This window comes from Falco biarmicus, chromosome 8 (genome assembly GCF_023638135.1).
Source record: "Falco biarmicus isolate bFalBia1 chromosome 8, bFalBia1.pri, whole genome shotgun sequence".
NCBI lineage: Eukaryota > Metazoa > Chordata > Aves > Falconiformes > Falconidae > Falco > Falco biarmicus.
In genome coordinates, this window is record NC_079295.1 from 5,459,854 (window position 1) to 5,474,828 (window position 14,975).

Consider the following 14,975-nt stretch of genomic DNA (forward strand, 5'->3'; position numbering starts at 1 on the left):
ATAACTGGTTAAATGAACAATTTTGCCAACATTAAATGGTTTCTTTTTAAAACTACTACTTAAAACTATTTAGAAGCCTTCCAAAATTATTTCTTATGTCTCTCTACGTATCGGAGGCCTCTTAGTTTGGAAAAAGAAACTATTTGCCTGGGTACAAAAAGTACAAATTTTTTTCTTAGGGTCCTAGGTGACACGTAACTTCTAGGAATGCTCCAACACTAGAAACCTACTACAGAAATAACAAATAATAAACAATAGTTGCCTTTCATCAGCCTAATATTCCTCTTGGTCCAATCTCCACCTGCATTAGGGCGCGATGTGAGAACCCAATCCCAGGGTAAGGTACTAGGGAGTCAGCTTTCCTCAGAGCACCAGTAAGAAATCTGCCAGTGCCTTGAAGCAGTCTGGAACTTAAGATTTTTAAATAAATACTTCTTTACAGACTTGATAAATTATTTTGAAAATCTACTTACCCCCTCAGAGATAACTTTGTAGGAATATTATGCTTTGTATGAAAATGGGGGGGGGGGGGGGGGGAGGTCTGCATGATTTTTCCTTTCTCTACTTAATTGGACAAACATAAAAACTAGAACTGTAAGGCACTGGAGAGCATGTATCTGTTTTTTCCTACATTAACTTTGCAGTCTTTCCATACACAATTAGAAAGACAAGTTAACTCAAGCTTTTCTTCAGAGGAAGTCCATTCACATTTCTGCTTCAACCCTGTGATTGCATCCATGCACTCACCCACAGTGTTTGGTTTTGGTTGGTGGAGGGTTTTTTTGGGGGGATTGGTGGGGTTTTTTGAGCCACTTTTTTGTTTTGCCTAAAAGAGATACTCCTTGATAGAATTACTTTGCAGCTTTAGAAGTAAAAATAGCAGAACTAAAGCTAAAAGGAGAGGTAGCAAGCCAGGGAGCCAAAAAGGGGCAAAGAGCGGCCTGGAGGGAGCTTCCCAGTTTCTCCAGAAGCAGAGGGAGCCCCAGACTGGGGACCACCAACCAACACAGCCCTGCAGAGCAGGCTGAGGACTGGGAGGCTGCACAGGATGGCCCCAAAACACCCCGGGTATGTGTGGGTTGTCTGTTTCTCAAGTAACGGAAAGGAAAGCAATGATGCTTGGAAGGCAGATCTCCAAGAGGCGACAAGGCCCAAGGCCCTCAGATGGTTTTGGCTCTGGCAACCCAGGCCAGCTCCTGACTGCGCTCTCCCTCCTAAAACCGTTAACCTGAACCCTCTCCTAAACCACAGCTGCAGACCAGCCCTGTTCCACAACAGAGGAAAATGTGCTGCACTGAATTCAATGCACACAACAGAACGGACAGATTCAAATAGGCTTTCTGCGACACCAACAGCAGCAGAGAATGGTGAGAAAGCCAACTTGTGGCTATCCTCTCTTCCCCAGAGCCCAGTATCCCCTCCCCTCCCGAGGATGCATTCACAGCGAGTCTAGTACACATCTACATGTATTATTTTGATGATTAATAATATTGTCCAAGTATGTAAAAAAACAGACCGAACATTCTAAGAAAACTCCGAAGATTTACTGAATTTACATATAGAATAAATGCAGCATCTCAAGATATAGCTTTATAGTTCATCTATTGAAAGTAACTTCAGCCTGCTGCATGTGTCAGATGCTTTTTCACTGTTGCTCTCTAGTTTTGCAATCCGAGATCCAAACTGTACAGCCCTTTTTGGCAAAATGGTGGAGGCTGCAAGGCCCAACTCCTTGGCTGCAAGGCGCAGAATCAATTTCTCACCAATTCCTCGAGGTAAAGTCAAGTCAGCTTTTTCTGAGATGGGCAGAGAATTGAGGAATGAAACAACATCTTCGTCAAGAAAAGGAAACCTGAAGGAAAGATACAAATGGGCAAAGACCCTTTAAAAACTTCATACAAATAGTCTCAGTTATCCCCTTTGCCCCATGCAAAGACTTGAGTCTGCGCCAATTCCTAACTATAGATGTAACTTAAATGTTAGTGTCATAGTACCATGACAAGTCTCCAAAGCAATTACTGTCTTGGAGAAAGAAAACATAATATATCATGTCTAAATACAGAGGCCTAGAAGTTTTCAAAAGTCAAGCTAAGAAAAAGAGTAAGAACAAGCATCAGAAACGTTGGGTTTATACAAAACAATTATGAAGAAAGTCAGAAAATACAATGGAAGAGCAAGACAAAATAACACTTCTCAAGGTAACTTCTAAGTATTTAAAAACACTATAGGAAGCTACGCTGTAGCTTTGAAACAAAACCAAACATTTACAGAACAAATACTGACAACATTCCAAATTCCAGGCGTTCATACCTAACTGCATGCACGAATGGCAGCATTGCCCATCCACCACTGCAACTTGCTTATTGCTAAACTGACCATGTGCAGCTAAGAACAGATTTGGAAACACACTAGCACAAAGGTCACATGAAAAGACTTTTCATGCACCTGAGTGGTCTCTGCTACCGGACAACACCTAAGGAATCTTTTGCAAGTTGGTAGTAGCACGGAGGAAGTAAACACAAATAAAATAGGTCTTTAACTATTCTGACTTAACAACCAGGAAATGTAGTGGATAATGATCATGCCTTTACTGCATGGACAGGAATACATGGTTTCTATGTTATGTAGTCATTCTCCAAAGTCACTCCCCAAATGACCACACCAGAACCACTTAAAGTGATAAAACCAACTTGGTTTTGCCTATTTCAACATCTGTTGCTGCTTCTTAAAACTTCTAGATAGAAGTCCAATATTCAGTCTGCCACATTTCCTTAAGTAACATTTCCACAGTACTACAGACCACTTTTTAAAAACCAAACCAACGCAAAATACAGTACAGTAACAAAACTGCAACAGAACTTGAGACAACAAAATGCATAGAAGTTTCAATTAAGCTTTCTGTTGGAGTGTTACAAGCACAATCTAACCAGAAGAACCAGCTTTGCTTCATGTTAAAACATTAATACCTGGCTTCTTTTCCGTGATCACCAATAATCCTGTCATCTCTACCAAGATTTCTAGAAGAAATGCGATTTAACTCCATTTCAAGTTCTTTATTCAGACCCTCTAAGCCATATTTTTTGAAGCAAACACGATGTCGAGAATACCCAGCAAGCTGTTCATCTGCTCCAATTCCTGTAAGCACAACCTAAGAAAACAGAATAAAAGAAATCTTAGTATCTATGCAAGCTAACAATATGTAATGATATGTAATGGATCTTAAATGTTTAACTACATCTTGTGGAGAATAACTTCAATACATATCATCTAAATATATCACCTCTCATGATGGGATGTGCCTTATGTATTTACAGAGCCTGAAACAGCTTCCAATAAAGCCACTGAAAACTTGAAATAGGTTCACCATCAGACCTAAAAGTACACACAAACATTTCTACTGGTGCAAGGAAAAAACCACCAAAATAACGCCGTATGTGTCACAAACACAGCAGTATCACAAACAAAGCATATCTGAAGTATGTCTTTGTTAGTTTCTATTACAATAAACAGCATTTGTTAAACACCAGCCTTTATTAAAAAGGTTGTTGCTGAAGATTACGTGGTATGCCATGTGTTCTAGTTATCTGAACATACACCCAGATTACCATTAATTTACCAGGCGCATTATGCAAAGTGTAAGTGTCCCATATTGTTCTGTCTGTTCAGTAAATACATAAAATGTTATCAAGAGGAAAAAACACTACTACAGCTGGTCCATTACTGTGCCTTCAACAGCAATTCACTATGAAAGTGGAAGTCTCTTAACTTAAACAGTCAAGCATATTTTACTAATCTGACACCAGCTAGTGGCCAACTGATTTTTTACCTGTGCACAGCAGTAATTGATGGGAAAATAAAACGTAAAGAGCAAGTGTTACTAACTCATGACCCATTTCAACATATTCCAGACCTAAGATGAATTTGTATGTTTTGCAAATCTGAGATGCACATCCCGAAGTAGATCAGTCAACTAAACCAACTGTGTTCTACAATAGTAGTTTTTAAACAAACTATCGCATTTGTTGGGTTTATTTTTGTGGGTTTAGGATCTAGCAATTAGGAAAAAAAGTAACATGAACCTCAAAAAGTAAAAGGTAGCAGTGGACTGCAAATTGCTGAAATTAAACAGTTCATTCTTCCCTACACAAACCATCAGGGAATTGGGAAGCAAGAAATAAGAATCAAATTCCCAAGAAAATAATCTCGACACTAAAAAGCCTTTACTTAATATTACCTATATGAAATTAAGTTACAAAAAGGAAAGAGCTACTTTTTGTAGTTCTGCCATTCAATTAGACTCTAATTACAAAAAAAAAAATCCAAGTAGTCATCTTTTCTGCCATTATAATTTGCTATTTTGTTACATAAATAGCATGCCTAAACAAAGACCGGTAACTTTACAAGAGCTGGGATGCTGGCACAAACAATATTACTTAATAATTCATTAACTTTTATCTCTATATTTGTTAACTTACTCAATTTGGACTGAATAGCTCTTACCCACTACTGGAGTTGAAACACCCAAAATGATAGATGATGGTTATTATTTTTTCCCCAAGTCATACTGTTCCTTACCCAAGCTCAATGAAAAGCCATACACATTACATGCTGAAAGAACCTAATGCAGATTTTAACTCCACAATTACACAAAGATGATAATTACAAAGCTATTCCACCTTCTGCCACTGAATTTCAGAAGCCTTATGAATATTACAGACCTCTGCTGATTTCTGAAACAACAGAACTGTTTTTACATTCACAGGTCAAGCATAAGGCAGAAAACAAGAAAAATATCAGTACCTTTGCCACACTTTTATATGGCTTCAGTTCTCCTTGGTTACTGACAAAACCCTCCCCTCTGGAAGCAAACCAAATTGCACAGCCAATGCTGTCATCCAATACTGAATCCAGTGGATAAATTAAGTGGTTAATGCATTGTTGCCTCAATTTTTTCAATTCCTCTAGTGTAACATTAATTTCCACAAAGTTCCAGGTTCTTGAAGGGTTAATGGCTTCTAATTCTTTCAGTCCTGCCCTACCAGTGATTCTGTCTGGAACATCAAAACAAGATAGATGAGCACCAGTTTTAGCACCAAGATGTTGACAACTTTCTTGAGGACAAAGCAAATCAAGCTGTGCTTCCCGGTTGGTATCATTTTTAGTGGTACCCTTTAGCTTAGCTTTTTCTTTTATCATGAAAGCTACATTGAGAAGATCAATCGGTTCCTCTACAGGCACGTGTTTATCAGCAAGGGCTGCAATAACCATAGAATCAATGCCACCAGAGAAGAGTACCGCAACATGTGCTTTCCTGTTAGATATGCTTGGAACTTCTCTTGTTTTCTGATCTTCACCTCTAAAGAGAAATAAAACCCGTCTCTTCACTGCTTCATTTAAAACATCAAGAAACTGATGGACTAATTTCTTCTTGTGTTCCTCTGCAAGAAATCCTTGAAGGGTTTTTACAGAAACCATATGGATAATATTGCTAATATCAGTGCCTGGACATTCACCCGAAGCTTCAGGAATTGTTTTATTTAAGGGCATAACTGGTGCTCTGAGGCATAGTTTTGATTCATTCATCACAAGATGTATGTGGTTCGGTAAATCTTTTGAAACTTGGTCCAGAACACTAATGAATATTTCTTCTACTGTTTTCTCTGTGCAGCTATACTTCCATGGAAACAACGATAAAGACAAAGATTTAGCTGCTGCACAAGCTTTGAGATCAATTTTGAAAATTCCAGATGCTGGGACTTCTTGCCATTGGTTACCTGATTTGGAATAAACACTTACTGATGTGAGACAGAAAGTACTGTCAACCTCATTACCAAACTGCCAAAGCAAACTACGACGACCAAAATAATCTCTACCAAACCACAAACTGTGTCTAGATGCTTGATAATAAATAAAAGACCATGGACCCCGAACTGATGAAAAGAGTGACAAAATGTCCACTTCACTACTGCATAATGCAAGATGACGAAACATTACTTCAGTGTCATTCTCTAGATCTCCTACAGGCACACCATTGAAAATTTCTCCATTCCAAAGAAAAATATTGTTATTGGCATCTTGCAGAGGCTGAGGAGTCACCAGTCCCCTCAAGTGAAGTACATGACCAGAAAACAGACACTGATAAGAGAGATCAGAAGCAGCTTTTATCAACTGTTGGCTACTGTCTGGTCCTCTTCTTCTAAGTCGGCAGAGTATGCCTTCGTTAAAGAAATCATGAATAGCATGCTGGCTACACAAGGTAACAACACAACAAATACCACACATTGTGACTCTGAATTCAGATGGACTATTTCTTGATTTTGGTCTTTTCTGAATTTTCCATCTCCTGATGTGCCTTCTTTAATTCATCTAATGTATCTGTATAAGAGAAAAAACATGAATAATCAGTTTCGTAAACTGATAAGTTTATGAGTAGATAAGTTTGTGTGTCTCCATGAAAAGAGTAACTCCAGCCACTTATTCAACTAATGAGGTAAGCATGAAACGTTAAGTAACAGAAGTCCTATGTTTGTGTTATATTAATACTATAGCTCACTGTAGCTTATTCTTCTTTCATTATACAAAGATTACAATATTTTTTTTTCTCCTAAAGACAGCCACACTACAAGGTTAAGTATTAGGGGAATGGCCAACTATTGCCTATATTGCCTGTACGATTTACACATTTGAAATAACAAGAAAAGTGAAATGTCAACACTATTAACTCAAATCAAAGGAAAGAGAATCAAAGTAGCAATTGTTCGTTCCAGAAAATAAATTTATACATTTCTAAGGTTTGTTCAATTGTCAACTCTCTTTATCATCCATTCTCCTATCTTCATAATCCTACAGATCCATTCCCTCAGCTACCTAAAGATTACTAGCTTAACACCCAGTTTAACTTCTCTTTATTTTCTTCCCAATCGTCCCATGATATTTTTAGGTGTGTTTGTCCCATTAAAAAAAACAAAAAAAACCCAACAAACCAAAAAACAAAGCACTATACAGCTTCCCAAAGGGCACTGAGCACAGTGACACCTCTCCTGGGCAGATGCTCTCCCTCTTCCTACATCTTTAGCACTTGCTCTTTTACCACATACATATATCAAGTGGAAACACTTTCAAATTAATCCAATCCAGGAAGACAAACACCCGTCTGAAGTCTACTTCGCATTTGATACACAGTTGCCAGTTTTTTATTTTAATATAACTTTGAAATCATTAACAGCTAAGGCTGCAAACTTACTTTTGCATTGAGACAGTGTTTCTGTTCGGTCTACAAGGAAGAATATGTTGCTATTTGGTTGCTGCCTGTAAACTTTCTGTGAAAGAGAAACAATATTGCATTAAGTCAAAGCAACAAACTTGGGCAACCACACTGCAGCACAAGCTGAGGTAGGTCCACTGAGACAGCCCTTCACTTTTACACAAACAGGGTAAGTTCTGCCCTGACAACACCAACATTCTACTGTCATACCATCAAAAACATTTTATGATCAATCCATGACTATTCTGCATTTCTCTCTTCCTCATATGTGAGGGATCACTTTCTATTTAAAAATGCATACACATGAAAATTAAGAATACTTGATGAAGGCTTCTGATCAATTCAAACGTCTTAACAAAACAACTCAGATAAAACATAAAAAGACCCAAAACCCCAACAACATACTGTGTTACACTGTACAAGTGTACATAATCAAATAATTTGTAGGACAAATCTGAGAACAGCAGACCATATCTGTATTACAACAAATCAGAGACAGTGTGCTCCGATTCTGTTTCCCCTCTTGTCTCTATGCTTGTTTCTCTGATGCTAAAATGAAATTGTCAAAAGCAAATTTGTAGATACTTACCCGGTTCTTCTTCAAATTAGAAAGCTCATCAACTACAACCTTCTGCTCTTTAATCTGAAAGGCAAAAGATACACTTCAATTTAATTATTTTATAATCCTGGTGGTGAACAGGCTTACTGATATTTTATGACAACTACATGCATATATAGCTGTTTTCTCTAAACAGACCATTGTGGAAGTAGATATAAACACATTTGAAAAAAGAAATACTTAAAATAACTGCTCTAGAAACAGGTTATCTTGCATGGATTGATATTTCTCCTATCCTTAAAAGCAATCATTACTGGCAAGTCACAGTACGTCTAGCTATTTACAGTCTGAGACCACATTTTTTCCCTCAGAAGAAAAACCTGTACAGAACTAATAAAACATTAAATAACTTCAGAAAACAAAATCTAGCATAATATCTACAACACACTTCATAATCACAGATATTTCTCCAGATTCAAAATGAAACCAATAAATACCCAAACGCCCTAAATCTGTATTAAGGGCAACAGAAGTTTTTCCATTGCTCTGGAGTTTTGCACAAACTTCCTTAGGGGGATGTGCCACCCTGTTCAACTGCACCGGCAGAGGTGGCAGGTATTCCCATATTCTTTTGCAGCGACAGCTGTGAATGCTAAAAAGCCATCAGGAGGACCATCATAAAAGCCAAAAAAAACCCCAAAACCCCCAAATCTGGTCAGAGGGCACTTAGTGCCTTTTGTTTGAAAAAACAAAACCGTTTTCTTTATTCTTCCTCTGTCTCCTGGAATTGGTGCTACAGTAGAAAGCTGCCACAGAATTCAGTTAGCCAATCTGAATGTGGCATACAGAAAAGACAGCTTTCCCATCAGCTATATTAACGTCTTATATGTACAATTCCAACAGACAAAAGAGCAGTGTCATCTTTTGCTAAGGACTACACCAGCCACTTAAGGATAACTGAAGTTACAACCTGCCATACTATTACATCTTAGCTTTACAGCTTCCCAGGCAATCAAAAATACTACTGACTTTACACAGTATGGCCACATGGAAAAGAAGGCATTTTTTGAGGGAAAGCAGCTCCATAGGGCTTGACAGGTTTCAGACTAAACAAAGTTATCGGCACCATGGAAAACAGAGCAGATTTAGGAGTGCCAGAGTGTGACTGAAATCCCTTGGCACTTTTTGAGCAGATACAGCTGAAGTAGATGCTACAGAAAAACTTCACGGTGACTCACCTGACTTTTCAAGCTCAATTTAGAGCAGTAAGAACCAAAAAAACCCATCTTGACAAGAGAGCCAACAGCATCGCCGACAAGCACTCGCTACACGACATACGCTCCCCGCCGAGAACCCCCTACCAGGAGCCCCGGCTTCCGGACAGGACTCGCCCGCCGCATCAGCGCGCTGATCACACCCGAGGCCGCAGGGCCCCCTCAGCAGCACGGCCCCGGGCTGCGCAGCCCAGAGCACCCCGGGGTACGCGGCGGGGAGGCAGGGCCGCAGCCTCAGGCCGCCCCGTGGCGCTCCCCCTCCCCCGCCGGCAGCAGGCCGCCTCAGCTCACCCTCCGACTCAGCTCCTCCTTGTGCCGCAGCTTCGCGCTCTCCCCCTCTTCCTGTCGCGACGCCCGACACGACATGGCCCCTCAAAGCGGGCCCCGCCGGCCGCACAACGCCACCGGCAGCCGGCCCCCTCCGCCGCGGCGGAGCATGCGCAAGCAGCGCGGCGGGGCGTCTGCGCATGCACCCGCAGCCCGGAGCCGCGGCGCACCAGTCAGCACTGAGCACGCGCGGAGCGGGCGGGGCGGCGCGGCGCGGCAGCCGATGGGGGTGTGAGTGGCGGGAATGCGTGAGGCGACTCGCTCCTCCCGGGGCCGGCCGCGTCCTGCCGCGCAGGTAGAGCTCTCGGGCCTGGGTGAGTTCTCACCTTGTCCCTGAGGCGCTGGCAAGGCTCAGGTGTTTGGCCTGTGGGCCTTGTGGAGCTTGAAAAAAAACCAGATAAAACGAAAAATAAAAGGAAGTGCTTTGCCTTGAAACTGGTGTGGTGGTGACCCTGGGCTGGAGTCGGGCAGCTTGCGCTGAAATACCTTTGTGCAGTTTGCTTAAAGGTGTTCCAGGGGAGAGATGAATTATATAACATTTACAGATAATAAAATTATATGTTTTCCTCTTGGGTAGACGATAGCCTTAACAATTCTCTGTTTCTTCCATTCTACTATAGATACATAGCAGTGATGCACCTGTCTTTATAAATATGTTTAAGGAAGTTAAATGGCAGGATGATAATAGTGTGAGGACAAATAATATTATTGTGATTTGCTATCATAAATAAATTTAGGTTGAGAAATAGTGAAAGGAGCCAACTAGTGTGACCAGAAGGTTTTGAAAATGTCTTTCAATCACACCCGAGGAACAAAAAAATTAAGACAGAGGTTGATTTAATTATGAAAGGAGTTACATGCTCTGATCACTGAGTTAGTTGGTGAATGAAACATATCTCGGGAAATAAGTCTGCTGATTTTCATGGAAAATGCTTTATATATTTATTTATTTATTAATAAAGTATTAGTGGATATCGGTGGGGAGTTTGCCAAGGTGGTTAATGTAGGAACATTACAGTTCTTGTTTTGTCTCATGTTATCCCTTTTGCTCTTTTTAAATATTGTGTAATTATTCTAAAGACTCAAGAGTCATTCCAGATATACAGACTGCTACTGATAGCTCAGTTGGGATAGAAATCTCATAAAATCCTACAAGCCCTTGTGCTGCTGACTGTGCTGCAAACGTTGTGCAAATCTTCATGAATTACTTGAAATATTTGCTCCTTTAAGGATGGTAGGAGTGTTGATTTTTGTTGCTTTGTGATTTGTGGCTCACACAATCATATGTATTATGTATTTTGATAATACTTAGAGCTTGTGAGTAAGATGCCACCTTGTTTTGGTGGTACCCGTGAGCTTGGTTGGAATGTCTGTGATGTTGGTTGGAATTTTTGGCAGTGGTCTAGGGAGAATAAGGATTTTGGCTCCTAGCAGAAGCATGAAGAAAGAATTTGGCTATAAGAATGTTTGACAACACAGTGACTTGCAAATGTTACACTTACTTGCCTTTAACAGAAAGAGAAACTGAGGTTACAGCTTCATAAAATGTCAGTCTTGCTCTTCCCTCCACCTTCAGCCACATGCTGCTGCCTCCACCCTCGCATCAACATGGCTGCTTGCGGGACTGTGCGGGGAGGCAGGTTAGATAGCTGATCCGCCTTTCTCCGCAGTGTGCCAGCGCTTATCTCTTTCTGCCAGTTCCAAAGCAGATTAACTAAAGGTGCTGGGGGACCGTTGCCTAGGAGCTGGAGAGGTTCTGGGGCTTGTCCTTCAAATTCTACAATAAACACGTCTGGGTCACATATCCAGTGTGCTTTGTAGTTTGTCACTCTTGTTCTTTAATCTGAGCGCCTCCTAACCCTCTGCTGCCTGAGTATGTTATTTGCTGTTGATACGTTACAAAGGTTGATGATCAAGTAACCCGGTAGTCAAAGTGTAATTTCTGTACTGATGATCCTTTTCATGTTCAGTAATAAATATAGTTAATGTTTATTAATCAAAAACTCATCACACTGCTTCTGGGAATGTTTCACTGCTTGGCTCATAAGAGAGATGATAATGGTCTTGAGATATAATAGTAAATGGGGAATGTTTTCAACTTCTGGTCTTACTATGAATTGTTGATTCTTCTACTGATATGGAATGTGCTTTTGATAAGTCCTTTGTAAAATTAATGGATTCCTGCAACATGGTTACTTCTGAACTTACATTCATATCCACAATAAGAGCAGCTGTTTAAAACTCAACAAAGGAAAACGTCGGTACCTTTTATCTGTCCTTGCAGGGCTGTGACATCTTAATTCAACCTTATTTCAGGGATGCTGTAGTTCAATCTTTTGCGATGTGCTTGCACTGCTCGTCATGAGAGGTGGTGAGATGACTCAGGAGCTGCTCTGGCAATGAGGTGGGCAATGTCGTTCAGTGATTCATCTCTGGTCAATCTACTTGTGTCTGTGCATTTCTCTTGTGCCAGCTCTGGTGCTCTGAACCATTTCTAGCATGAAGCTGTTTTTAGGAGGTTAATAATGCCTGATGCAATGTTTACAAAGTATCAAGGAATATTTCAGAGTCTTTTAATGTCTTCACCTTTTCAGCATCTGGCATCATTAAGAGTATACAAAATGACACAAATTACCCCACAATCAATGTAAATAGTTACAAACCGGGCAGTAATTACTGATGTCAGAAAATACAAGCATTAGCAAACAGGTGACCAAGACATTCTCAAATAACCAAGCTTAAGCTCTGACAGACTGTTGCTAAAAGCATGCTGAAAATGTTAGGCTGTCCTTCTGAAAACCTCTATCACTCCTGAACACCTCTTTTCAAGATGTTGGCAGTACATTTGTGTCAGATAACTTTACAGATGTGAGAGGTACAGGGTCGTGTTGATAATGCCTTTAGGGCTTAAAGTGCTACATTTCCGTGCTTTGCTGTGGGCTAGATGTCTGCATGTGCTCAGTTGTGTATCTAAGCTGATGCTTGGTAATATGTTAAGCCACAATAACTTGATTGTGGGTTCAAACTTGAGTCATTGACGAGGTTCAGCTGTACATGACAGTAATCTGTGGAAACATCATGCTCTAGAAAAACCATGTGTGGAGGTCCTTGGAACTAAACAGGACCAGGACGATTGTAGCTCTAATGTTGGCCACAAGAGAGCAAGCTGAAACTGTGCTGGGTGTTCAGGAATCCAGAGATAGTCAAAGAAAGAATTGAGCCTGGGATACAAGGCAGGTAGATGAGGCTCCTAGAAGGGTGACAGCGTGGTCAGAGAGAATTTGCATTTATTAATTTCATTGTCTTTTTTGGAACATTTTCAGTTCTCATCCTGGGTTATTTTGCAGTCGGACATTGTAACATCAGAATCCATGTGAGTAAATTCTGGGAGGTAACACTGCTGTCAACATTAACTTCTCAGTTGAACCTATATTTTAATTACTTACTAACTCATACCAGTCTAAGAAAATTCGAATTGTTGAAATTAGTTGGGTTTGCTTTACAGTAATCCTTTGGTTGAGACATTAGGATTTGAAAGGAGTTAGGTTACTTTACACAACCAGGGATCGTGATCTGTGTACCAGAATCTATATAAAGTCATGGTTTGTTTCCTTAGGCTAAGTGTCTAGATTATCCGTTGCAAAAGAAACCTTGCAAACCCTCTAAGCATTCTACTTTAAAAGTCCTGTTACTGCAAACAAAACAAGAAGTCTGAGCACTTTTATGAACTTGTACAGTCAGTTTTTTCCATTATTTACTTCTGATACACTATTAAAGCAATCTGAGAACTCCTTTGCACAAAACTTCCACAGGTTGGATGTATAAAATTCTTAATTTTCTAATTAAAAACAGCATTTCATCACTTTCACATGAAAGATTTTAAGGCTGTTGTGAAAATAGCTGACAACTTGTGTAGCATCACTTTATCGTTAGTCTCGACCATCTGATTGCGCTCCAAAAGTGCTGGACCAAGCAGTTTGTTTATAAAATACTCCCAGCATAGTTCTTTGTTTGATGATTTAAATAGAAGGGGGTTTAAACCCAGGCTTTTCCAAGTCTACTCTGGGTTCTTCAGTGTGAAACTGAAGTAACTCTGATGAACACAAGGGCCTTTCTCCAGGTCTTCTGTTGCTGTGGCTGAGAATACAGTTTGACCTTTAGTTCTCATAATCTTTCCTTCCTTAGTGCAGAACACCTTATTGTGGACTTTGCTAGAGTTTAAAAGAGGGTTGGGAAGTTCATGTGAGTGGTAGTTTGACTTAGAAAGGTAGAACTAAAAGATTTGGTTTTGTCTTTTGTTTATGAACTCTCTTTTGTTACAGAGAGATCATAAGCTGGGATGGCAATCCCTTACGTGCTTTGAATAACCGACACGCAGGTTTACTATAGTAACAGTCTAGTTTGAGTATAGGATCAGATTTCCAGACACACATTTTGAGCACTGAATGTTCAGGGATCTTTAAAAAATCAAGTGCTCTGTCTTACAACAAACATTTTGTTTGAAGTATGAAGCTGGAAGCCTGGTGGCCTGAAATCCTTCTGTTGATGCTGCTAAGAAGCAGGGGTATGAGTGGCTTGGAACTGCTTGTGAACACCACACGGACCTACGCCTCATTTAAATTACTTTGGACTGGGGTATCTTGATGCAAAATGAGATTGGTGCTAATATTTCTGCCTGGCAAGAAAAGGAAAAGAGAACTGCACCCAATACACTCCGAGTACAGGGCCAGCCTGCCCAGTAAGTATGCTTTTTGCAAGCTGGGCGAGGAAGCCTGAAGACAACTAGAAGGATAGTTAATGTGCTTGCTTCTATTTCCTGTTGGGAGTGCCTCCCTGACAATAAGTACTGTGTTTAATGCTATGTACACTGATATTTTCTTGAAGATAAAATACAGATTGCTTTGAAGGAGTAGGCAGGCCTGAGCAGGATGGGCTGCAGGTACAGAAGTAGCAGCTTGCTTGTGTTACTGTAATACGGGTCTCCTAGAACCAGGGACTTGGTCACCTTGGCTGAAATTGATGTGAATAAGTTGTAAATAATATGGTCAAGTTTGTACTCATAAATCAATATTCATTTTAATGCATAAATAAGCTTGTAATTGTATAGCAACAAAGGGGTTAAAATGTCTGAAAGATCATATAGACTGTTCTGGCAAGAAAGTTGCAAATCTCTGAAAGGGGAGCTGTCCTCCCTATCTGCAAAGCAAGCTGCCCTACCAAGGAGATAACGGGACAGCAGGATGGCCTTGAGTCAAATTAACAAGGAGTATTGTAAAAACCCCGGGAAAGATTTCTACAAGTCTGCCAACTCATCACTTTTGAGACCTAAGGTGAAAAGTACACCGTGAGGAAGACCTACGGCCTTCCTCCCATAGACCACTGCCCACATTCTAAAGACCCCGGCCCACAATTTTTGGAAGAATCTGCGCAAGCGTGAAGGACTGATAAGCTAATTAACATACGAAGCGAGGGTAGGCGGGTTCAGGTGATGAATATGTATAGGCGTTAATGGAATATTCATTGTTTCATTATATAAATATAAGATAATCTG

The 14,975-nt window shown here is 40.3% G+C and overlaps 2 protein-coding genes across 2 annotated transcripts; both read right to left on the minus strand.

The window, feature by feature from the left end:
* Nucleotides 1-1,448: 1,448 nt before the first annotated feature.
* ASNSD1 (asparagine synthetase domain containing 1) lies at nt 1,449-6,282 on the minus strand. The gene is made up of 3 exons (XM_056350462.1): nt 4,801-6,282; nt 2,967-3,148; nt 1,449-1,852 (listed from the first exon to the last, which is right to left on the minus strand). Exons 1-3 carry the CDS (start codon nt 6,280-6,282, stop codon nt 1,591-1,593), a joined length of 1,926 nt encoding a protein of 641 aa, XP_056206437.1. The 3' UTR covers nt 1,449-1,590.
* Nucleotides 6,140-9,564, minus strand: ASDURF (ASNSD1 upstream open reading frame). The gene is made up of 4 exons (XM_056350477.1): nt 9,389-9,564; nt 7,854-7,907; nt 7,244-7,319; nt 6,140-6,375 (listed from the first exon to the last, which is right to left on the minus strand). The coding sequence occupies exons 1-4, from the start codon at nt 9,461-9,463 to the stop codon at nt 6,305-6,307; spliced, it is 276 nt and encodes a 91-aa protein (XP_056206452.1). The 5' UTR covers nt 9,464-9,564; the 3' UTR covers nt 6,140-6,304.
* Between the last annotated feature and the right edge of the window lie 5,411 nt (nt 9,565-14,975).